This window comes from Phyllopteryx taeniolatus, chromosome 6 (genome assembly GCF_024500385.1).
Source record: "Phyllopteryx taeniolatus isolate TA_2022b chromosome 6, UOR_Ptae_1.2, whole genome shotgun sequence".
Lineage (NCBI taxonomy): Eukaryota > Metazoa > Chordata > Actinopteri > Syngnathiformes > Syngnathidae > Phyllopteryx > Phyllopteryx taeniolatus.
In genome coordinates this window covers 8,765,255-8,790,069 of record NC_084507.1, presented here as the reverse complement: position 1 = coordinate 8,790,069, position 24,815 = coordinate 8,765,255, and the positions used below count along the sequence as shown (strand labels likewise).

The following is a 24,815-nucleotide window of genomic DNA, read 5'->3' as shown; positions in this document are numbered from 1 at the left end:
CCACGCCATTTTGCTGCTTGTCTGCTCTCAGACTCCTAAGTATTCCCTGTCAAAACCAGGTAATATGAGTTCTTACGTTGATCATGGGCTAGAAAATCATTCAGCTATCAGAAGCGTAAGGAAATATTTAAAATAAATGAACATTTCCTTTAGTCTTTCAAGTGTGCTTCAGTGATTTAGACATAAAATATTCCATTACGACAACATCTCCCAGATTAGGTGACATTATCCAATATAAATGTGCACAGAGAAGTCAACAAAACACCTTAAAAGGTTTTGTTTGTAGAATCTGAAACAGAGTATGGGAAGGTTTTACACCGCTATGGACGGCGGTAAATTATTTGGAAATATGCTGTGTGCTTACGGATTTATTAGAAAATAGTACAAATAATAAAAACAGACTAAAAATGTATTACAGATTTGTTACACTCACATGGGACAACAATACATACAGCCGCACAATCAATTGATCTTTAAAAACTGTTCAAAAATACTGCCTTTATGAAGTTAATACAGTAATTCTGTTTGTGTCATGACTGTCATAGGAATTCATTAAGTGTCTAATTTTGTGGTCAAACTGCTCAAACACCTCACAGTATGATATTCACCTTACATACCTCTATGGCAATCGAAACGAAGAATAATTACATTAGTTTTTTTACACCTCTTCTTTTGGTTATTTTACAGGTGAATTTAATGAATTGGCGGGTGTTTGTCTTTGCTTTCTTTTGGAGCCTGCCAACAGTCATTATTTGAGCCTTGCTCTGTTCAAATGATTGGGTCCCCATTGGAATCAGATTTGTTCTCTTTGCTATGCCTCTTGTTGAGTCCACTGAAGTACTTCTCTCTGAAGGTGTTGTGTCCCTGGTAGGCACTGAAGCGAGGGTCCGACAGATGAGCCAGACCATCTAGTTCCTATGGAATGATAGACAGAGGTTATAGGAGATATGCTGCAGGACTCCCTAAACAAAGCGTCCATCCATCCATTTGCTATACTGCTTATCCTTATTAGGGTCGCAGGTGCACTGGAGCCTGTGCCAGCTGAATTTAAGCAGACAGTGTACACAAACAAAGCAATTTCCATCAAAAATTCACTTGAAAATTACATTTGAGATCGTCCGACTTCAGATTTTGAAATGAACTTTGAGTCCGAAATGATTATATGCCCCAATCTTCCCAAGGTAGTGTTTTATTGTCTTCTAGGGTGGACTTTTAACACAATCACAATTAATTACAAACAAATGAGTAAAAAAGAAAAAAAATCACATACGCGTTTATATATATATATATATATATATATATATATAGATATATAGATATATAGATATACACACACAGACACAGTGGGGCAAAAAAGTATTTAGTCAGCCACCAATTGTGCAAGGAACAGTGAATTCTAGGTGGAGAGAACATCACATAAAATGTCAGATACTGTGCAACTCCTGTTTTGATAATTAAAGAGCACAACCCATCGCCCAGGTGTGAGGGAACCGGCCGGCGCGGCGGACCTTTTGGCGAGGCAGCGAAGTCCGTCGAAGTGAAATGCGTCCTCCTCTTTCTCCTCGGCTAACCTCGCTAGCCGCCGAGCTAACGTGCCGCCAGCGAGTTAGTTGCACCGCGGCGGAGGGAGTTCCTCGTCGGCGGCGCACAAAGGACGAAGTGGCCGAATTTGCCGGCTCCGTCGAAGACGAAGCCCAGCCGCGCACAGGCAATGCAAACTTTCTGGTGTTTGGACGGCACTCTGTATTTGGGAACTTGTCGAAAAGTGGGCTTTTCCTGGTCATCGCAAAAGTCGCAACTTCTTCAACTGCTTTCTTGTCAAAATGGCTCAATATTGGGCGCATGATTCCAAACAACATTTTTGACGCGGTTTCTTCTTGTCTTTTCTGTGTTATCATGTGTGCCAATGGGCCTCCACCTCTGCCGGCTGGGCCTCCACCTCTGCTGATTGGGCCTCCACCTCTGCCGGCTGGGCTTCTACCTCTGCCGGCTGGGCTTCCACCTCTGCCGGCTGGGCCTCCACCTCTGCTGGCTGGGCCTCCACCTCTGCTGGCTGATGCGGAAGCTGGCAGCATAAAGCTATATGCAAACATTGCCAATAAAAGAAACTGGGGGCTGCCAAACCCCACAATACTAAAGCACCGGAAATGCAGGGTGTTCCAAACCGTTAATAACTCTAAATTATGGGACTCAACACGTAAACCAAAAGGCATTCTTTGTGCACACTTAAATATACGAAGCATTTTAACGAAAAGTGATCAGGTCAATCACCTTCTCACTGACTCAAATATTGATTTCCTCTGCATATCTGAGACATGGCTCCATGAATCTTCGCCCTCAGCAATACTATCTGTACCTGGTTATAAAATGTTTAGAAATGACAGACAGGGCTCTAAGGGAGGAGGTGTTATAATTTATGCCAAGGACACTTTTAATTATAATGAAATACATGTTACAGATGAGAATGGATTAGAATTTATTGGACTAACTGTTTCTTTGTCACAGCAAATGTCTTTTATTCTTGTAGTTATTTATAGGCCTCCCTCATCAAATGCCGCTTTTTATGAAAAGCTGGAAATTTTACTGAAACAACTCAATCTTGCAAAAGAGGTGATAATAATGGGTGACCTAAATGTTAATTGGGAAGTTAACAAAGTTGGGAAAAAATTGAAAAGGGTTATGGATGATATGGATATGACTCAGGTAATTAATGGCCCTACGAGAATTACAAACTCCACCCGAACTCAGATTGATCTAGCTTTTACTAATAGGACAGAAAGGATCTTGAAGCCATACAATATGCTCACAGGATTGTCTGATCACAATCTTATAATGGTCACAAGAAAATTAAATAACAAGCGCTTCAAACCCTTGGCCACCACTGAATCCAATAGTATACCAAAACATGAACAACAAAATTTCCAAGATTCTATCCAAGAAGTAAACTGGGATGTATTACTCGCTGGTAAAAATTTAGATTGTTCTAAATTTGCCAACAAAATACAAGAAATTATTATATAATTTACACAGATAATTAAACTAAAAGCTAGAAAGAATGGCCTTCCTTGGTTAAACACATCTATTCTGAAACTGATGAAAGAACACGATCATTCCTTGAAGTTGTCGGTCAAATCAGGATACAATAGACACCACTTTATTTAACTGAGAAATAGGGTAGTGAAAGAAATAAGAAAATCTAAAGCTGACTTTTTCATTACTGCTTTGAATAGTGCGAAGGGAAATTCAAAAATAACCTGGAATTATATAAAAAAAACTATTGGGTGATGCACAAAATAACAAAACAAAACTAATGCAAATTAAATTAAATGGAAACATCCTGACGGAACCGCAAGTGATTGAATCTGTGTCAGAAATCTCTTCTAAGTTTGCAGTAAAACAAAGGAAGGAATACCCTGCATTGTCTGCAACGCAGTTCTTTACTATTACAAATATTACTGAGACCAAAGTTATCGATTTAATTCATTCACTCAAACCATCTAAGGCAAAGGATGTTTTTGGAATGGACACGAGCATGCTCAAAGATCTAGGTTCAACTCTTGCTACTCCTATTGCCTCAATCATTAATCTTTCTGTCATGAACATGGTTAGGGCGACGGCGAGGAACGCAAGGCAAGAACATGGTGGACCCAATTGCAGGGAAGCAGGGAGGCAAGGCAGGAGTGCGGGAATCTCAAAATAATAATATTTAATCACAATGATAAAACAACAGGCGACTATGACAAAAACAACTGGCGACTATGACAAAAACAACAGGCGACTATGACAAAAACAACTGGCGACTATGACATGGCAAGACATGTGACAACGACAATGAACCGACGAGAACTGAAAGAAACCAGGGAACTAAATACAAACAAATTGACGAGACAACGAGGAACACCTGGACAAGACGAGTGGCTAGAGAGAGCTGATTGGTCAACACAAAGTAGACGAGAACAGGTGGACACAACAACCTAATGAGCACACGACAAACATGGAACACAGGAAAACATGGAACAAAACTAAACAACCCAAACCAAAACACAGACCATGACACTTTCAGTTTCATCTGGTCACTTCCCAAAGGCCTGGAAATCTGCTATTGTTACCCCTGTCTTTAAATCCGGTGACTCAACTTCTCTGAATAACTACCGACCTATAAGCATTCTTCCGGCCATTTCCAAAGTTGCAGAAAAATGGGTGTCAGAGCAGATTGTCCATTATTTAATCAGCAGCTCCCCCTCTCTCCACGCCATGCAGTTTGGTTTCAGATCTAAGCATTCCACTGAAATGGCTACATGCCTCTTCATTGAGAAAATAACATCTTCTCTCGACAAGGGTGGAGTTGTAGGGGCGGTGTTCTTGGACCTCAGGAAAGCTTTCGATACAGTAAATCACTCTGTTCTTCTTACCAAGCTCTCAAAATTTAACTTCTCTCGCAAAGCTGTGAGCTGGATTGAATCATATCTGCATGACCGAACACAATCTGTATCAGTTAACAACTGCAGATCAGAGTCTCTTAGGCTAACCTCTGGAGTCCCTCAGGCATCAATATTAGGCCCCCTTTTATTTAGTCTTTATATCAACGATTTGCCTACTGTTTGTTCTGAAGCAGAGTGCGTAGTGTATGCAGTCGACACGGTTTTCTTTGTTCATGGTCGCTCCAAAGATACTGTTGCTGCTAAACTCACTAATACAATGTCCTGTGTCACAACTTGGTTGCAGGAGTGCTGTCTACAGCTAAACGTTTCTAAAACTGTAGGCATGTATTTCACTAAAACAAATAGAGTATCACCTGATCCCGACATACTCGTTAATGGAGAAAAAATGCAAATTGTCAGCCAATACAAATATCTTGGGTTAATAATAGATTCACAGCTTTCCTTTAAAGCCCATATTGACAAATTGTGTAAAAATATAAAATTAAACCTCGCAAATTTTCGTGCAATTCGAAATGAAATGTCAACTGAAGCCGCAAAAATGTACTTGCATTCAATGATTCTTAGTCACTTTAACTATTGCATAACCAGTTGGTCCCAGGCTGGTCAGAATGCAAAAAAACCATTGGAAGTTTTGTACAAACAAGTAATTAAAGTGATGGATAAAAAACCAAGGCACTATCATCACTGTGCAATTTTAAAAAAATACAGTCTTTTAAACTGGGACAGTCTTCAGATATTTGCAGATTTAAATTTGATTTATAAAGTACTGCATGATTTGGCTCCAGCTCCTCTGGCTGAGTTCATCAGCCAAAGAAACAGCTCTGAGCGTGTCACTCGAGGCTCTGTCAGAGGTGACTGTCTCATTCCTCTGCGCAGGACCACTTTCAGTAAGTCAGCCTGGTCAGTGAGGAGCGCTGGTGAGTGGAACTCAGTACCTGGGGAGGTTAAACTGCTTAGAACATACAAGGCCTTCACAAAAAAACTGAAAATGTGGTTAGTTAACACCTATAGCTGCCAACACTAAAAGACAAGTATGTTATGATGTTTATTTATTTTTTATTTGTTATGATCAAATGATTTGTGGTTTTATTCTCTCTTAATAGTATAGTAAGTCCTTGATTATGTATCCTGTATTATATTGTCTTGCAGATGTATTTTACGGCTTTTTTACATCATGGCCAGGGGACTACAGATGAAAACTAGCCTTCTGGCTAATTCTGGCTTTTTTAACCATGTGTATTTCATGTGTTCATTGCATTGTCCCATTTCAAATAAACTGATTAAAAAGATGAGAGAGGCCTGTAATTTTCATCATACGTATACCTCCCCTATGACAAAATGAGAAAGAAAAAATATCCAGAAAATCACATTATATGATTTTGAAAGAATTTATGAGCAAATTATGGTGGAAGTATTTGGTCAATAACAAAAAGTTAATCTCAATACTTTGTTGTTATGTATCGTTTTTTGGCAATGACAGAGGTCAAACGTTTTCTGTAAGTCTTCACAAGGTTTTCACACACCGTTGCTGGTATTTTGGCCCATTCCTCCATGCAGATCTCCTCTAGAGCAGTGATGTTTTGGGGCTGTTGCTGGGGACTCCTTAGCTATGAACTTTTGTGGCTTTCCCATCCTATGGAGGATATCAATGATGGTCTTCTGGCCAGTTCTCAAGTCTGCAGTCTTCCCCATATTGAACCCAACAGAGATAATTGAACTAAACTGAAGCAATTTAACGACACCTGGGGAAACCTGTGCAGGTACTTTGAGTTTAGTCGATGATTAGTGTGTGACACTGAGTTTAAAACATTTATGGCCTGCAAATTTATGGCTGATTTCTTAAACAGTATTCCAATTTTTTTAATTCTTGATTTTGTGGGTTTTATGAGCTGGAAGCCCAAATTATGTAAAAATAAACACATAAATACTGAATCTATAATCTATGAAAGTTTAACTTTTTGAATAGAATTATTGAAATAAATACATTTTTCCATGATATTCTCATTATTTGGAAAGGGTCTGTATACAGTGTTCCCTCATTTTTCGCAGTTAATGGGGACCAGAACCCCCCGCGAAAGGTTAAAAACCGCGAAACCCCCCCAGCCCCGCCCCCTCCAGGAATTTTCGTGGATGTGTATGTGGGTACCACAATGTTTAAAATATGTAAACAGGATTTATACTTTACATATTTGAGAAAAAGATTACAACAGTACACGTATTTATTTAAATCTTTAATTATAAAACCTTATACAGTAATTAACATTTATTATACAGTAATTTTGTATCTTTTCCCTGCAATCAGCAATCCACAATGGCAATGCAGCTTTCATTTTCACAATTCTCTTATTACGCGGAGTTACTACACGTTTCGCTTCCTTATTGAAGGTTATTGAAGCGGTTTTGCTCTGACTGTTTGCTTCCTCTTTCTTTATGTACCGCACTGTAGATTCATTCACGCCATAATGGCGTGCCACAGATGCATAACTTCTGCCCTCTTTGATAAAATCTAAAAGTTTCACTTTTTTCCTGATGGTCATCATCTTCTTCTTCCTCTTGGAAGCTTCCTCCCCGGAGGAAGCTTTCGCAGGGGCACAGCGCTTCGGTGGCATTGTAAGGGCTTGCTTAACTAATCAAAAAAATTATCGCTTAAACAAAAAAAGTTATTGCGAACACAACAGCATGGACGAGACTGGGGAGACACAACAAGGAAAGATGCTGGGTGAGGCTGCGATGATGCGCAGCCAATCAGCTCATGGGATAAATCCACTCGTGCTCTCATTGGTCGATGTCGCGCCAGGAACCAATCACACGCCTTGTATGAGTGCCCATATGGTACAGGCATGTACAAAGCCTCTTAGTCAACTCATCTCTTTGTTTGGCATGCAGGGAAACCTTCTCTCGCGCGCATCAACATGAAACAAAGCGTCTTTCCGCAATGTGGCTGCCGATAAGGCTGTATTTATTATTATTATTATTTTTTTTTTTTTTATGAATATTTTGGAAAAACCCGCGAAGCACTGAAGCTGCAAAAGGTGAAGCGCAAAGTGGCGAGGGAACACTGCATATACACACAAAAACACACACACACACACACACAGTCCATTCTAAAAGTATTGGTATGGCAAGGTCAATTCCTTTGTTTTTGTTGTATACTGAAGACATTTGTGTTTCAGATCAGAAGATGAATATGAGACAAAAGTTCAGAATTCCAGCTTTTATTTCATGGTATTTACATCTAGATGTGTGAAACAACTCAGGACAGAGCACCTTTTGTTTAAAGCCACCCACTTTTCAAGTGAGCAAAAGTATTAGAACAGACATTATTAAATTTACTTAAAACTGAATAACACTGAATATTTGGTGGCATAGCCCTTACTTGCAATAACTGAATCAAGCCTGCGACACATTGACGTCACCACAATGTTGCAGTCTTCATTTGAAATGCTTTTCCAGGCCTTTACTGCAGCCTCTTTCAGTTCTTGTTTGTTTCTGCGGGGTTCTTTCTTCAGTCTCCCCTTCAGGAGGTAAAATGTGTGCTCTCTTGGGTTAAAGTCCGGTGACTGACTTGGCCAGTCTAAGACCTTACACTTTCCCCCCCGATCAAGTCCTTTTCTTGTGTTGGCAGTGTGTTTTGGGTCATTGTCATGTTGCATGATGAAGCTTCTCCCGATTAGTTTGGATGCATTTTTCTTGTAGTTGCCAGACAAAATGGTTTGCAAACCTCCACAGGGCAGGGGTGAAGGTATCACAATCAACTGTTTGAAGAAGACTTTGAGAAAAGAAATATAGAGGCCATACCACAAAATGCAAACCACTCATCAGCAAAAACAATCGGAAGGCCAGATTGGATTTTGCAAAGTAGTAGAGAGATGAGCCACAAACGTTTTAGAACAAAGTTTTATGGACTGTTGAGACCAAGATTAACCTCTACAAAAGTGATGTAAAGCCCAAAGTATGGAGAAAGAAAGGAGGTAATGTCATGGCTTGGGCTAGTATGGCTGCTTCTGGAACAGGCTCACTCATCTTTATTTATGATGTAACTCATGATGGTAGCCGCAGAATGAATTCTGAAGTCTACAAAACTATTTTGCTTGGCAATTTACAGAAGAATCCATCCAAACTAATCGGGAGAAGCTTCATCATGCAACATGATGTAGGCACGCGCACTTCTATTGTTTTTCTTTTTCTCATTTTACTAATATGGCAAAGCAGTGAGCGAATCTTAAGGCAGCGCGAACACCGCTAATAGAAGCAAATATGGCGGCGCCTATGGTTGCGGAGGTGCCCATAAGGTGCGTTCGTAAATGCTATTTGACATCCCAACACTACTCAGAATATGTACATTAAAAGTGTGTGAGTGTAGTAGAGCGCACTCCGAGGATATTTACAAACCCACTCGTAGATGTGCCTGAGCCAGTGTTGAACTCTGGGTAAAGTAGTCACAATGCTCCTTTGTGGCGCTGTCAATGGGTTGTGATCTTACATAAAAAAACTACATATCCCAACACATTTACGTTTGTCACATCTACATTTATTTTTAGCATTTATTTGGCTCCCGAGCAACATTGGAGGGTAGGAAAAAATAACACATATGCATATATATATATAAATATATATATATATACACACATATATATATATATATATACACACACATATATATACATACATATATATATATATATATATACACACAGTGTGGACGGAAAGTATACAGTATTCAGACCCCCTTAAATCTTTCACTCTTTGTTATATTGCAGCCATTTGTTAAAATCATTTAAGTTAAATATTTTCCTCATTAATTTACACACAGCACCCCATATTGACAGAAAAAAACGGAATTGTTGAAATTTTTGCAGATTTATTAAAAAAGAAAAACTGAAATATCACACAGCCATAAGTATTCAGACCCTTTGATCAGTATTTAGTAGAAGCACCCTTTTGAGCTAATACAGCCATGAGTCTTTTTGGGAATGATGCAAGTTTTTCACACCTGGATTTGGGGATCCTTTGCCATTCCTCCTTGCAGATCCTCTCCAGTTCTGTCAGGTTCGATGATGAACGTTGGTGGACAGCCATTTTCAGGTCTCACCAGAGATGCTCAATTGGGTTTAAGTCAGGGCTCTGGCTGGGCTATTCAAGAACAGTCACGGAGTTGTTCTGAAGCCACACCTTCGTTATGTTAGCTGTGTGTTAAGGTCATTGTCTTGTTGGAAGGTGAACCTTGGCCCCAGTATGAGGTCCTGGGCACTCTGGAGAAGGTTTTCGTGCAGGATATCCCTGTACTTGGCCGCATTCATCTTTCCTTTGATTTCAACCAGTCGTGCTGTCCCTGCAACTGAAAAACACCCCCACAGCATGATGCTGCCACCACCATGCTTCACTGTTGGGACTGTATTGGACAGGTGATGAGCAGAGCCTGGTTTTCTCCACACATGCCGCGTAGAATTAAGGCCAAAAAGTTCTATCTTGGTCTCATCAGCCAGATAATCTTATTTCTCACCATCTTGGAGTCCTTCAGGTGTTTTTTTAGCAAATTCCATGCGGGCTTTCGTGTGTCTTGCACTGAGGAGAGGCTTCCGTCGGGCCATAAAGCAGACTGGTGGGGGGCTGCAGTGATGGTTGACTTTCTAGAACTTTCTCCCATCTCCCAACTGCATCTCTGGAGCTCAGCCACAGTGATGTTTGGGTTCTTCTTTATCTCTCTTACCAAGGCTCTTCACCCCCGATTGCTCAGTTTGGACAGACAGCCAGCTCTAGGAAGGGTTCTGGTCGTCCCAAACGTCTTCCATTTAAGGATTGTGGAGGACACTGTGCTCTTAGGAAAATATGAAGTTAACAGTGAGGCAACACTGTGTCCAAGCACATCTTCAGTTGTATACAAGAGACCTGTAGTGCCCGAAATGGCGATGCAACGCAGTATGGCTACACGTTTCCAAGCCCTTACTTGTCGAGGAGAAAGCTGGCAACTTCAGCATCCCTTTTAAAAGCTGGCAGACTGTCATGGCACTCCCCTACTGGGTCAGCACTCTTATGTATGAATAAATATAAAATTCTTTGCTACCGAGAATTTATCAGATTATTAACAGAGGTCATAATACACCAATGACAACACATATAAACGCAGAAATCGATTTTGGCCAGTACACAACCGAAAATGCTTCACAGTGTCCCTTTAACGTGCTTGTCAATAATTTTTCTTTCTAATCTCCTGAGACAACAACACTTCCTCTGGTCCATGTTTAGTGTGATACACCATGTCACCAAATAGCACAGTGATTACTTGTCACCCATTAAATAGGCCAACTAACTGATTACAAGTTTGAAGACTTATGGCGCTAATTAGAGCAGTGGTTCTCAACTGCTGCCACCCTGCAGGACCTGCATTTTCTTATTGTTGCTTATTCTACTGACTTTTGTAGAAGTTAACAATAAAGCATTTTTAATTAAAAAATAGACTCTGAAAACATATGTACAGTATGTTGGATTTTTAAATTACATTTCAAATCCGTTTGACATTCTGCTAAAAGCATATTGCTACTGCTCGCCAGAGGCTAAGCTGCAATGTATTTGTTTACAAAGTAAACTAGTGACTAGAGAATCCCTGAATTGAAAGACACACCTTGTTTGAACATGTTCCTGTAGTCAAATTATTTCCTTCTATCGGCATTTTAATTATCTTTTCTATGGGTACCATCATTTCTGTCCAGGCCTGTCTCATGAGTTTGTTTTTAAAAATAATTCTGTTGAACCCATCCATCCATTTTCTGAGCCGCTTCTCCTCACTAGGGTCGCGGGCGTGCTGGAGCCTATCCCAGCTGTCATCGGGCAGGAGGCGGGGTACACCCTGAACTGGTGCCAGCCAATCGCAGGGCACATAGAAACAAACAACCATTCGCGCTCACAGTCATGCCTACGGGCAATTTAGAGTCTCCAATGTATGCATGTTTTTGGGATGTGGGAGGAAACCGGAGTGCCCGGAGAAAACGCACGCAGGCACGGGGAGAACGTGCAAACTCCACACAGGCAGGGCCGGGGATTGAACCCGGGTCCTCAGAACTGTGAGGCTGACGCTCTAACCAGTCGGCCACCGTGCCGCCGTGTTGAACCACATTCATAAATATTAATACAAATTTTATTTATTATTACTTTTGTCAGATTCAGGTTATTTCTGTAGGCTGTAGGCTTTTCTTTCAATAACAGAGAGGTGCCAACAATTTGGCCATGTCTGTATGTGTGATGACATAGGCCAAGCAAGGCATGCTGGTGAATGACTAAAGATGGGGGTGGAACGAGGCCTCCTTAAAAAGAGAAAACTCTTCAGCAAGAATAGATTCATTTGTATCGTGGCAGCTCTACTCTACAACGTTTGAGTGTTTTGGGTGAAAGGGATATCAGATAGAGAGATGGATTGTTTTCCGTATGAAGTGTGATTAAGCCATTTGGGTTTCCAGTGTGAGAAAAATAAGTTGAGCACTACCAGATGGTGAAGCTTAGAATGACACTGTGGCTTCCATTGCATGACACCCTGGCTTCCATTACACATGCACATACATGTATAATATGACACATATTCATGTGGTTACATATTAAAGTTGATGTAAAGCCATAAAAGGGGGGAGGATAGTCAGTTAAGACACATGCTCTCATTTTACATGAATTACGTCATGTATTTGTTGCTGTGTATGCTCACACATACTGTAGTAAACACACAAGTTGTTACTGTGCAGATGTGTTCCTCTCACTTATAATTAGGAAACCACAAAACATAACTTAGAGCAGCACACTCGAAAAAGTCCTGACTTTAACTGCGATCTGAATTAAATTCTATTATAAGGTGAACTCCAGTCACACCAGGAAACAATATTCTTGAAACCGTTCAGATTTTCTTACAGACAAATAATTCACATCACATCAGCACATTTTCACAACAGTGAATCCATGAAGAAATGTTATGTATACAAGAAGTACACATGAAATGTGTGGAAATACATTTGCACACATGCACAGACTCTTGTGAGCTTCAACAAAGACATGATCTAAAACTTATATATATATATATATATATATATATATATATATAATTGAGCATTGATTGATTAATTTTCAACCTCCAAAAAACATACACACACCTCTGGTTCTTTGACCTTCTCCATGGTGATCAGGCGACGGGACGTGTGGCTTGATAGCATCTGTTCACAGTTGCTAATGAGCCGCAGACATGGGTGGAGGGGAACCATTTCCTCACAGTATCTGCAAACCAACAAAAGCATTAATTAGTCTCCAATTAGTCAGCCAAGGGGAACCCTAAAGGCTGCAGAAATGATATATCATTATACAGCACAGAAACAATAATTTAACTCATTCAGTGCCAAACACGTATTAATACGTGTTTTGCGTTTTTTTACGGGAAGTGTTAGGGGAGGCTCTGACACAGCTCCACAGGGAATCGAGAGCTTCAGAAGAATTTTACTGAGGCTTAACTGCCAGCAGAGGGCAGCGATGCACCATTTTAGATTTGACAAACAGCCCTCAGAGCCTTAACACTGTTTGCCGGCCAAAAATGGCACCGTGGACAGGCTGGAAGTCGTGTGGCAAAAAAATATATACAGTACAAGCATCGAAGTTACTGCTGCATAAATGCTCCTTTTCACAAAAAGCTAATTATCTCCATATTCTGAGACGTAACCAAAAACCGTAAAATTTACCTATGTTTCACTGCACATAACTAAAGAACGGAAAATGGTAGGCTCTAGCTTTTTTCCAGTGCTGACAGAAGAGAGTTCATCCCTAAATTGATTAATTTCATTAATTTGGTAGATTTGGTATGATTATAATCACAGAACAATGTTCTGTAAGCCTTGAAAAGTCAGTCAAAATCTTCAAAAACGGCTGGCACTCGGGGTGTTTTTTTCTGAAAATGGGTGGCACTGAGTTTTAATTTTCTATTCATCAAATAACCATTCACATTCAAATTCAAGTACAGTAATAGCTTTAGACCAACTCTGACCCAAGGTTCAAGTGTGTGTTGCATATTAGTGACAAAAGTCCAATCAACATGGTAGCAAAGTCAGATGGAGGTTCGGTTTGCTAATGACTATTTGTTGGCCCTGTCGCCCTGACGACATTTAGTGCAAAACAGTCAATATTTAGTTGTCACGGTAACTAGATGTGATGCAGGGAGCCTACAATTCTCACGTCTATCAGAAGTCACATGTTAGAACTATGCGTCTTTGGTAAGGGCCATTTCACACAAAATACAGCAGATGTTATTTGGGTGTTCATCCATCAATTGTCTATACCACTTGTACTCATTGGGGTTACAGGTGGAGCCTACCCCAGCTGACTTTGGACAAGAGGCGGAGTACTCACTGAACTGGTTGCACATATAGACAACCCCCCACTCACACTACTGTTCACACCAATGGACAATTTAGAGTCCTCAATAAACCTACCATGCACGTTTTTGGAATGTGGGAGGAAGCCACGCAAGCGCAGAGAGAACATGCAAACTGCACAAAGAAAGCCAGAGTCAAGATTTTAATCTATTAAATAAAATACAACAATCTCTCTTGATCATTCTATTCAGCTTGTTATGATTTGTTGACATGATTTTGTGTCACCTGTCAAGCTTATAAACTCACTCACACAAACCTGAGCACACGCATGTGCATCTGCCGGAGCACACAGAAGGCAGACAGACGCATATGATTGCCATTGTTCCAATCATCCAGTCACGGCTGCAGATATGTACACAAATTGGGGAGTAACAGAAACCTGATAGCTTCAGATTAGACCCAAGAGACAGACTACATTTGAGCTGCCACACAGACACATTCGAAAGTACACAGGGGTCAGCCTGCACACAACACAGACAGACAGTTGACATACATCTGACGTGCCTGGACTCAGACGTTTATTTTGGCAGGGCTCTGACAGACATGGGAGGCAAGCACTGGTAGATGAGCAGGAAAGACAAATGTGTGAACATGATGACACACGTGTACGCATGTCCTTGTAGAGGAGGCCACACACATCCATGCAAACTGTGTGAACGCAACCACTTACACAAAAGCAGGAACAAAAGTACACTACAAAGGTTAGTAACTTTTGCTGACAAACTTGCAGTAAAACCACGAGAATACAAGATTATCTCATCCCCATCTCCCTTGCAGGGTGTTCTTCTACAATGGCCGTCGTGGTTGTTGCTGTGGTTCTTACCTTTACCGGTTAACACTTGCATATGCAGTCAGCACTCCGTCTGCAAGGACGTTTCAATAATAAACACTTTTGCTTCATGTCTTACAGTACATCCTATCGTTGTCAAGTGTAAAAGGAAGCTTACTGTTGTCAGTTGTGATTTACTGGGACCTGAAGGACCACACCTGTGTACCACTCACTACGAATACTGTCATTTACACAGGTAAGTACGCAAATACAGGAGAATGTTTTCGAGAATTGGAATGGAATAGTGCTTGAGGGTATTCTGCAAGGCAATGGGAAATTATGGTGAACAATCCTTTGTGGTTCTGGTCAACAGCACAAACTGAGACAGATGTTAAAACTGTTGAAACATAACAGAATTTCACAAGTCTGTAGCCTTTACTATACAACAGCAGTGTTGAACTGTAATATGTGTTCTATGCTGTTTTTTGGTGCAAAGATGCCCCCTGTTGGTAGCCAATTGCATTACCTCACAAGTAGTGAATCACAGTAAACCTGAGTATATTACAGGCAAAGTTGACTGTCTGAAATGCAGTAGTTCCATTGAGGAACCAGGAATGACATTAGTTTATCATTTATCACTGCCCGTGGAGGTGAAGGTTCCTTTCAGTCTCTGAGATATTACTGGTCCATTACGCTGGTATTTTAAATGATCCAATATTATACAAAATGGTTGATATAGCCTATAATGGAAGTGCTCCAACTTATTATCGAATGATAGCATTTTTATGGTTACTCACTCTGGCCTATAAACGGGCAGCCAGTAGACCAGCCTCCCTCCCATGACCAGGCGATGTGCAGAGAAGTTTAGCATGTCAGCTAATATTTCACTCAGGTGGTAGGACTGGGATACGGCCACATGCGACTCGGCATAGCTAGAATGAGCAAAATATTTAGCATTTACCTGTAATGTGTCCCTTTACCTTTTTGGTCGTAGAGTAACAAACTTACATGCCATCTGCAGGTTTTGTAGTTTCTTTTTGGGAGCCTGTTCTTCTTGTGGACTCACGTATACCATATGGAGCTGTACACACGACAAACAAGTGACATTTTTAGAAACACTAGAGGTATATAAGACTGCAAAGCACATTCACAATATTAAATAGATTAGTTAAACTAATACCTTTTTGAGAGTTTCAATTAAAATGGAAATTGTTATTTTTGTAATTGCAGAATATTCAATGTGTAGCGCCAAATGACACATTATGAAATATGACACAGTTGATACGATGACAAATTAACATACGATCGGTAATGACGGCATCAAAGAGAGCGACGTCCCTCCAAACAGGCTTGGATGCATCAGACACCATCACATCCACGTACATCTTCTCTGTTCCATACTGTCGCAGGTTGGCACGGATGTTCTCATCAGGTCCTCGCCACGTCTGATCTTTGCGGCTTGACCTTCCTGAAAGAAAAAGAAAATAACATTTAGTGGTACAATGGAATGATATTTCAAATTCAGACCTTGTGTGCTAGTGCCAGTTTTGACCTGTTAGAACATCTCCACATCTTAATTAAAATACAGAATGACTAAGACTATAATTATGGGTGGGTGGGGGGAGGGGGATACCTTTGCCATGAATAGTGTTGTAATCAATATCCGATCCACACACGTACGCTCCAAAATGAGAACAAGCAACCAACAGGCTTCCTTTAACATATCAAAAGAGCAGTATTTCATTAAATACATTAAATAATATATCAGTAATATAGTAGCCCACTAACTCACCAGTGCCAACAAATGGGTCAAAGACAAGATCATGCTTTTTGACCTTGGCATGGTTGGCCATGATGAAGGAGAGGCCGGCATCCATACTGGTGTTTCCAATAAAGTGTCTGTTCTTCACACTGTGAGAACGAATCAATTCACGCTGACCATCCGCTATCTGTGTGGAGATTCATAACAAGTGGTGTGGCATAAAGATGAAAATCAGATTTGCACATTTTATATCTACTTTTCAACTCATTTATGGAACCTTGCGATTTGATATATTGGTGTCAATAATTTTGGCTCCCAGACTTCACCTTCTGGTGTGTAGTATAATGTATTTGTAAACTACTGTGGTAAAAATGTTTTGATAAATTAGACAATTTTATAAAAGAAAAAGAAAGCAAGCTAACACCTTGTTTTCAATATAACATTGTATATTATTGAAATAACCATTTACTGGGAAATTATATAAACGTGGTTCACATGTCATAGCAATGACAGAGATACTGTTTTCCTTGTTACACTTTCAGATGTCCGAGATGTCCTTTACTGTTTTAGATCCTCTCTGATTTAAAATCACTATTATCACTGTTCAATCAGTTTGTTAAAATATACAGTGCCGTGAAAAAAGTATTGGCCCCCTTCTCAAATGCTTATATTTTTGCAGTTTTCCCACATTAATATTTAAGATCATCAAACAAATGTAAATATCAGACTATAACCCAAGTGAAAATAAAATGCTGTTTTTAAAGGGTGATTTCATTTATCAAGGGAAAAATAACTATTCAAAATGACCTGGCCCTGTGTAAAAAAAAGTACTGACCTCCTAAACCTAATAACTGGTTGAGCCATCCCCAGCAACAACAACTGTAATCAACCATTTTCTACAAACTGACAATTTCACATCTCTGTGGAGATATTTTGGCCGACTCTTCCGTCCAGAATTGTTTGAATTCAGCAAAAAATGTAGGTTTTCGAACATGAATGCTCTTTTTAAGGTCATGCCACTGCATTTCAATCATATTCAAGTCTGGACTTTTAAGTAAAAAAATACGAAAACCATTTTGTTTTTTTAAGCCATTCAGAAGTCAGAAGTTGACTTGCTGATGTGTTTTAGATCGTTATCCTGCTGCAGAACCTAAGTGCGCTTCACCTTGACGTTACAAACTGATGGCTGAACATTTCTGCTAAAGAGTAGAAATCATGGTTGCATCAATCACAGCAAGTTTTCCAGGCCCTGAAGGAGCAAAGTACACCAAGACCATCACACTACCACCACCATGTTTGACTGTTAGTTTGATAATGTTTTTCTGAAATGCTGTGCTACACTTACGCCAGATGTAACAAGACACACACCCGCCACAAAGCTCAACTTTCATCTCATCAGTCCATATATTATTCTCCCTTTTAAAAGTCTTTGGAATCATTCAGATGTTTTTTTTTTTGGAGAAGTGAGAGGAGCCTTTATTTTCTTTTTGGTTAGCAGTGGTTTTGTTGTGTCATGAGCACTGACCTTAACGGAGGCAATAGAGGCCTGCAGTTCTTTAGAAGTTGTCCTAAATTCTGAGCGTCCCACCGGGAGGAGACCCCGGGGACGACCGAGGACATGCTGGAGAGGCTACGTCTTTCGGTTGGCCTGGGAACGCCTCGGGATCCCCCCGGAAGAGCTGGTTGAAGTGGTTGGGGAGAGGGAAGTCTGGACGTCCCTGCTAAAGCTACTGCCCCCGCAACCCAACCTCAGATAAGCGGTAGAAAATGGATGGATGGATGGATGGATTGGAATCTGCTTCTGATCATGTCATTTTGTTACAGCTTTTTTAGATCTTCTGTCCAACTTGATTTTGTCGGGACAGATTCTGTTTAAGTGACTTCTTGATTGAACAGGTCTCGGGGGTAATCAGGTTTGGGTGTGATCAGTGAAAATTAACCAAAAATTGTGATTACCCACAATTAATTCATGATTGAACAAGGGGGCTAATTACTTTTTCACACAGGGCCAGGTAACTGAATAGTTTTTTCCCCCCTTAATAAATGAAATCACCATTTAAAAATAGCATTTTATATTTGTCTGATATTTACATTTGTTTGATGATCTTAAACAATAAAGTGGGGAAACTATGCAAAAATAAAAGAATTAGAGAAGGGAGCCAATACTTTTTCACAGCACTGTAGATGTCATTTGCCGTCAAATCTCTCCAGTTTCTCACCCATCGGCCAAAATAAATGTAATCTGGATGCTCAGGGATGTTGTTTGGGTCAGTGCCATAATCTTCCAGTAAGCAGAAGATGTGCTGAGGGTTCTTTAGATTTACAACACCCTGAAATGGCAGGTAATCCATTGCCTGTACAGGGAATAAACATGATATTGTGAACATGCAGTCACTTTAACTTTAGGTACAGCCACACCTCTAATGAGATCCAATACTGGACAATAGGTGTGTCAAAAATGATCTTAAGAATAAATGTAGTTTTGTACTTTACTTGAACATAACAGCACCTAACTATAACAGACTTTCCATCTGAGTATTATAATCATTGTACATGCCTTTTTTTTCTTTCTTTTAAATCTTGTATTGGATCACATTAGATTGTACTGGTGTACGCAAGAACAAAGCAAAGTGTTGGGTGAATGGTTGAGTTGATCGAAATGCAAGCTATTTCATTGAAATTTACACTCTCATGTAACAATTCCGTCACTTACATCAATTCGTTTAATTCTTTCTGTGAAGTCCAAGGTTTTATTGAAGGTATAAACATTTATTCTGTATGTTGAGTCTTTGTGCAAGAATGGCAACTGCCAAAGAGAAAGCACAGAATGTAGGTTTTAGAACCATAAAGATTGTTTAACATTATACAGCAAAACTGACCACTGACCATGTTCTGTTCTGGGTAGCTCAGTAAGGATGTTCTGAGCTCACTGTGGTTTGGTCCATGGCCCCATAGCTCAAACGCAGACCTTGATGTATGTTTAATAATAACTAAAAATATTACTGTGCATAAAACCCCAGAATGATTCAAAAATACCTCATGAACGGCAATACATGAAAACACTGTAGTCGGTACAATATGTACATCATGACAAATATTGATTTCTTGATTGCAAGCATAAAAATTCTTACTTTGCACAAACAGATCGGGCCATGACGCAGCAGATATCGTCCTCTGTCAAATCATCCAGACACCAGAAAGGACACTTGGAGAGAGTTAAAGTACTGTTAACTCTCTACTTGACTTAAAATTAAATATTTTGCTGTTTTGTATCATTAAAATTACTGTATATCATCTTGTTCAGGGTCACGGGGAGCTGTAACCTATCCCAGCTGACTACTGGGGAAAGGCTACAGCCTGGACTAGTCATTAGTCAATCGCAGGACACACATAGATAACCAGTCAGCTGAGATCGGCTCCAACTTACCCGCAACCCTAATGAGGACAAGTAATATACAAAGTGGATGGATGGATGCACTGTCATCTCTTCTCGACAATGCAACACCCAATAGGACATGATGAGAGAGAACAGAAAATGACAGGGGAGGACAGGATGTGGGAAATGAGCAAGGCAGTGCTGCTGATGAGTGGTGCAGAGGGATGCCACCGATGCCACCAATTTTACCACCCTTGGAGAGCAACCACCAAAAGGGCCAAACGCAGGAGCCAGCTGCCACCCGAAAAAGGTCAAAGCTCGCCAAAAGCAAGCCCATGTTAAGCGCAGGTACTTGTGTTCAGTCACCGACTAATCTCATAAACTAGGGATGAGCATACAGTATCTATCCTGGATTATCAAATATAAAATCTGAAAAATGTGTTGTGCATTTGTATTCAGCCCCCTGCATCAATAACACCTTCATGGAGGACCCCCTCCAAAAGTCATCAAGTCGTCGGGGGGGTTGGGGAATTTTCCTTCCAGATACTTGTCAACCGGGGGTGGACATAGTTTTCCCACCATATATTTGATGTCGACAGGGGAGTGGCCATGTCTTGGTAGATTAACAGTTGTGCCATATTGTTTCCATTTTTGTATGATGGATTTGAACGGTGCTCTTTGAGATGTTCAAAGCTTGGTAGTGATGTTACGCTTCGAAGCATGTGTCCGGTAATGGATGGGGCGTTTCCACAAAGTGCGTATCGAGGCTTGCTTCATTTAGGCAAGGAGACGGAAATTATGACGTCTGAAGCCTCGCTTCCCAGCTATACCACGTTACCGATTCGGGATGTGCTTCAGATTTTGCCGGGACGTTTTACAGCAATATAAACCTTTCATGCGGGCTCTCCATTTAAAATGTGTTTATTTTTTGTGTTTGGCGAAAGCTTGGACAGTCGAGAGAGCGAGCGACTGTAACGGATTACAGCTCGCACAGTACCAGACGTCACTCAGTGGTCGTGCAATTTCGAACCTCAGGCAGCACCGTGCAGGATAGATAACTGTCATTACTTCAAACATAAATTAGGTTTGTTTATCAAGAACTGTATTTTCCTACAATTTCTTATTTCATTCAAAGGTGATGTGTCTATTTTGTTCCAAGTAAATGGGTACAAGAAACACTACGGGAGAGGAAAAATTACCGTACAGCAATTTATATAATCCTGCTCTTTGGTGAATTACTTGAAACAAAAAAACTGTTGAGAAGCTGTTATTTCTGAATACAAATTCACCCGTTTTATACGCCATTGTCCAAGTTACACAAGCAATTGCAGTGCCTTCGTCCTGGTTCCGCAAGCACTTTCACAGTCCTGTCTGCTTAAAGTGACAGAAAAACATTATACAACCTGACATAGCATATGATACTACCATTTTGGAAACATTTTATGCACACAGAGAATATGCTTAATAATAATCTATTATACACTTTGTGCTGAGCAATTCTTTGGTCAAAAATTGTTTTGTAATACAATGTCTTTGACAAGAGCCAAAACAGAGGCAAAAATGCAATGCGTCACACATAATGTGGTTAAGAACAGCTTCCTGTGGTTATGCGCATGGCCAGCAGGTGGTTTCGCGTGCACATAAAGCATCAAGAAATTAACCATTACTCCAGCCAATTCACTGAAGTGTTAAGATGCCTCATGAAGCTTCATCTAACCATCACTAATGCTCGGGCTAATTATTATTTTTTTAAATATATAACCTAAACCTGTTTTAAACTTCTCTAGAACTTCATCCCTGACCTGTCTGGTGAGTTCCTTGGTCTTCATGACGCTGTTGTTCACTATTGTTCTCCTACAAACCACTAAGGCCTTCACGGAGCAGGTGTATTTACACTGAGAGTAAGTTACACACAGGTGGACTATAGTTCTTAACTTGGTGACTTAAAGCAATTGATTGCACTGGATTCTATTCAGGGGAATTAGAGTCCAGTTGGCTGAATATAAATGCACGCCACACTTCAGATTTATATTTGCTTGAAATTTTAACAACTGTGTATCATTTTTTTTTGTTCCACTTCAAAATTATGTGCTACTTAGTGTTGGTCTATCACATCAAATTTCCACAAAATACACTCAAGTTTGTGATTGTAAGGTCACAAAATGTGAAAAGGTTCAAAGGGTATGAATACTTTATCAAGGCACTGTAATTAAGTCACACTCTTTTATTCTAATTGTAAGTACGTTTTTGAGTAAATTCTCTATAGGCAAATAGCACTCAAAAACGTTCCCTGTTCCGACACAAAAAAAAATCATCATCTGATTATCAAAATTCTTGGAGCATTGTACTCAGGTTGAACTGGCCATTCCAACCAGACTTTTTTTTTTTTTTTTTACAGACTGCTATTTTTGGGTAATTTTGTCACATTGCTACTGTTATGGATACCTTTTCTTTAAAGTTCAACCCAGGACTGAAAGGTTTTCCTCTGAGAGCCAGCAGTGCCTTGATTTCCTGGAGAAATGAACACATAAATAATTACTTAGAATTACACATATTTTAGAAGTGATAATGCTGCAGCAGTAGAAAATCAATAAGCAAATCAGTATCATGAAAAAACACAAGACATTGTTTTCTCAAATATCAGAATCAGAATCATCTTTATTTCCTATAAAGCATACTGCACTATTCTGTCCTTAGATCCTGCTGCATGAGAACAAAATCACTGTTGTTAAAATATGTGCAAATGTCATTTCCGATAAACTTAGATAAGGCACTACTCTCATACTCAAGAGTTGACCGATTTAGCGAACAAAAAAAAAGTTTAACCTGAAATTCAAAATTTTTACAAATTTAGCTATAACTTCCTTATTTCTCAACGGATTTGCTCCGTTCCTACTTCTATGTGTTAAGATCATTCGGGTTATGTAATCATACACTAACGCTCATAACCAAAGCCTTCAAGCTTGATTCCAACGTTCCCTAAAAGCTTCCGATTGCATTAGCGGACAGCTAACACACGACAGAAGGATGTCGTCTATGGCTTTGCTCCTTTCTATAAATCCATGTACTGTCTCTCATGAAAAGATCGGGATGGAATTGATGCCAGTTTATGCACATTTACCGGTAACCTGAACTCCAAGTTATCTTGAGCAAGATGCAATAAATATTGAAGCCATGATCGTCTAGCGGGGGCTGCCATGTTTATTGTTGATTCAAAATACGTCCGGCTAGAAACAAAGTCGAGGAAATAACGACCCATTGCGGGGAAGAATTGAAGAATTCTCTGTGCGTTTTACAATGCCACATGTGATTTTGTAAATGCGTACTGTACGAACATGATAACAAGTGGAAACCAATTAGCTGTGTATTCAAACTGGTGTATAATGGGGTTTAACTTTAATAACGGGTTAACGTGTGGTTTTGAATTGCTCCCCCAAGACATGTCATTTGATCGTTAATACGTTATTAATAACCAAAGTAACTAACACTGCCCTCCAGTTCTGTGTCAAGATCAACTAGTTCATTGTGGGTTGTAATCTGCTTTACCGTAACAGGGCAGGCGCCTTGTCTGCCCCGCCCTCTCTCCGCTGCGATTGGCTAGACGGGTCAGCTGGAAGAGCTCATTGGTTAAGAAAGGTCAATCACAGCGGTTTTGCTTTGGCACAGGAAAGTATCTGTACACTTGCTATTGTCAGCAATGCTACTGCACTGTTTACAGGCACTGGTTTTAATACCAGTGGGCACTATGCACTTTGGCTCAACTCAACTTGTATTGTACGGGACGCTTACAGCTTGAGATGTAAGTTTCATCACATTTGTTTACCATTTTGAATCCTTCAAAGGGTTAGTTATAATAAGGTAGTTTGTCCATTGAAAACTGTTCAAATGATATAAGACTACTACTGTCTTGTAAGTTTGACTTTGATTTAAGTTTTAACTAAAACATGTTTTCCTCCTTAACAAAGCAATTCCTGGAATGTCACAGATGAGACCCAACATCATGGATGAAGATAATTCTCCTGCTCAGTTCACAGATGACAAAGCAGTGTGCATCGTATCCGTCAAACGCATGAAGAACAACTGGCAGAAGTGGTCTGATAATCACCAGGAACTCCAGAAGCATAACCCCTTCAGTCATGACACCAGGCCCGTGGCAGTGGTCCCTCATAGGGGTCACAATGACTATGGGAGGCCCCTGCAGGGCTCAATGACAGCACAACGTGGGGAAGATGCTCACACACACATCAGCAGAGAGGTTCAGGAGTTGTATGAGGTGATAAAAGACATTGGGGTACAGGCAAACAAAGATGGGGGTGGGAGCAATATCTCGGTAGAATTTGGCAAGCTGTTTGAGCATTACGTCACTATCTCAAACAAACTGGTGGGTATTCTTCTAAGAGCCCGGAAGCAGAAGCTGGTTGACTTTGAGGGGGAGATGCTGTGGCAAGGGAAGGATGATCATGTTGTGATTACGTTATTGTGATGAGCAGAAAAGGTCATGTTGCATGTTGCCATTGTTTGTTGTAGTTGCACAAAACTACTTTGTTTAAAATGGAAATGCTTTTATTTTCTTCATGAGACTGAAAATCATAGTGGAAGATAAGTGTGCAAAATGGTTAGATCTGTAGTTATCACGATTGCTATATCATTAAAACAAATGCAAGCATACCAACATAGGTGTTAAGCCAAATACTAATACTGTACAGTACCTCATAAGATGGTTTATATATGATAGCAGTCAAAGCCAATTCTCATTTGCCAGCAGTGTTCGCAATGCTTCATGCATGAAACACACAGTACTAGACTATGGTTCCTATCTGTTCTGTAGAAGAGCTACCTTTTTAAATGAAGTCAAAGTAACAAATACTTGGTGCTACAATTTACATTTTTATATTTTACTGTAAGTTTGTACATTAGGCATGCAAAGTTTTACAACCCAATAACTGCTGAATAAAGCAGCAAGTATTTTTCTTGCTAGTTAGTGGATTCGAGTGGATTTCTCGGTTGTTAGAGGTTTAGTGGAAGTTCAATCATTTAATCATGTATGCTTGAATAGTGATCTAAAATG

At 40.1% G+C, this 24,815-nt stretch overlaps 2 protein-coding genes across 11 annotated transcripts; one reads left to right on the top strand and one right to left on the bottom strand.

Annotated features, from left to right (window-relative positions):
- Window positions 1-353: 353 nt before the first annotated feature.
- trmt11 (tRNA methyltransferase 11 homolog) lies at window positions 354-22,992 on the bottom strand. 9 transcript variants are annotated; one of them, XR_009788905.1, is made up of 14 exons: window positions 22,869-22,991; window positions 22,193-22,258; window positions 19,503-19,576; window positions 19,258-19,339; window positions 19,085-19,177; window positions 18,591-18,725; window positions 16,402-16,558; window positions 16,243-16,323; window positions 15,913-16,077; window positions 15,618-15,690; window positions 15,407-15,541; window positions 12,575-12,695; window positions 9,946-10,260; window positions 7,466-9,834 (listed from the first exon to the last, which is right to left on the bottom strand). XR_009788905.1 is itself a non-coding variant. In XM_061776064.1 (13 exons), exons 1-13 carry the CDS (start codon window positions 22,944-22,946, stop codon window positions 769-771), a joined length of 1,407 nt encoding a protein of 468 aa, XP_061632048.1. In that variant the 5' UTR covers window positions 22,947-22,991; the 3' UTR covers window positions 354-768. The 9 variants fall into 9 exon arrangements, 8 of the variants coding, with proteins under 8 accessions (XP_061632048.1, XP_061632055.1, XP_061632056.1 ...); XM_061776064.1 differs by lacking the exons at window positions 7,466-9,834; window positions 9,946-10,260 and adding an exon at window positions 354-915; XM_061776065.1 differs by having other exon boundaries at window positions 7,466-10,260.
- On the top strand, window positions 20,750-24,724 carry si:dkey-29b11.3 (actin-binding Rho-activating protein-like). Of its 2 annotated transcripts, none has more exons than XM_061776076.1 (2): window positions 20,750-21,556; window positions 23,713-24,724. In XM_061776076.1, the coding sequence occupies exon 2, from the start codon at window positions 23,724-23,726 to the stop codon at window positions 24,228-24,230; it is 507 nt and encodes a 168-aa protein (XP_061632060.1). In that variant the 5' UTR covers window positions 20,750-21,556; window positions 23,713-23,723; the 3' UTR covers window positions 24,231-24,724. The 2 variants fall into 2 exon arrangements, with proteins under 2 accessions (XP_061632060.1, XP_061632059.1); XM_061776075.1 differs by lacking the exon at window positions 20,750-21,556 and adding an exon at window positions 23,153-23,546.
- Window positions 24,725-24,815: the final 91 nt, after the last annotated feature.

Excerpts from the sequence above, each read along its gene's own strand:
- si:dkey-29b11.3 (XM_061776076.1), top strand. The coding sequence starts at position 23,724 with ATGTCACAGATGAGACCCAACATCATGGATGAAGATAATTCTCCTGCT.
- trmt11 (XM_061776064.1), bottom strand. The coding sequence starts at position 22,946 with ATGGCAGCCCCCGCTAGACGATCATGGCTTCAATATTTATTGCATCTT. Across the intron at positions 19,340-19,502 it reads GCCCGATCTGTTTGTGCAAA|GTCTGCGTTTGAGCTATGGG; the intron begins GTAAGAATTTTT and ends ACATACATCAAG. Across the intron at positions 916-12,574 it reads AGAAGGTCAAAGAACCAGAG|GAACTAGATGGTCTGGCTCA; the intron begins GTGTGTGTATGT and ends ATCATTCCATAG.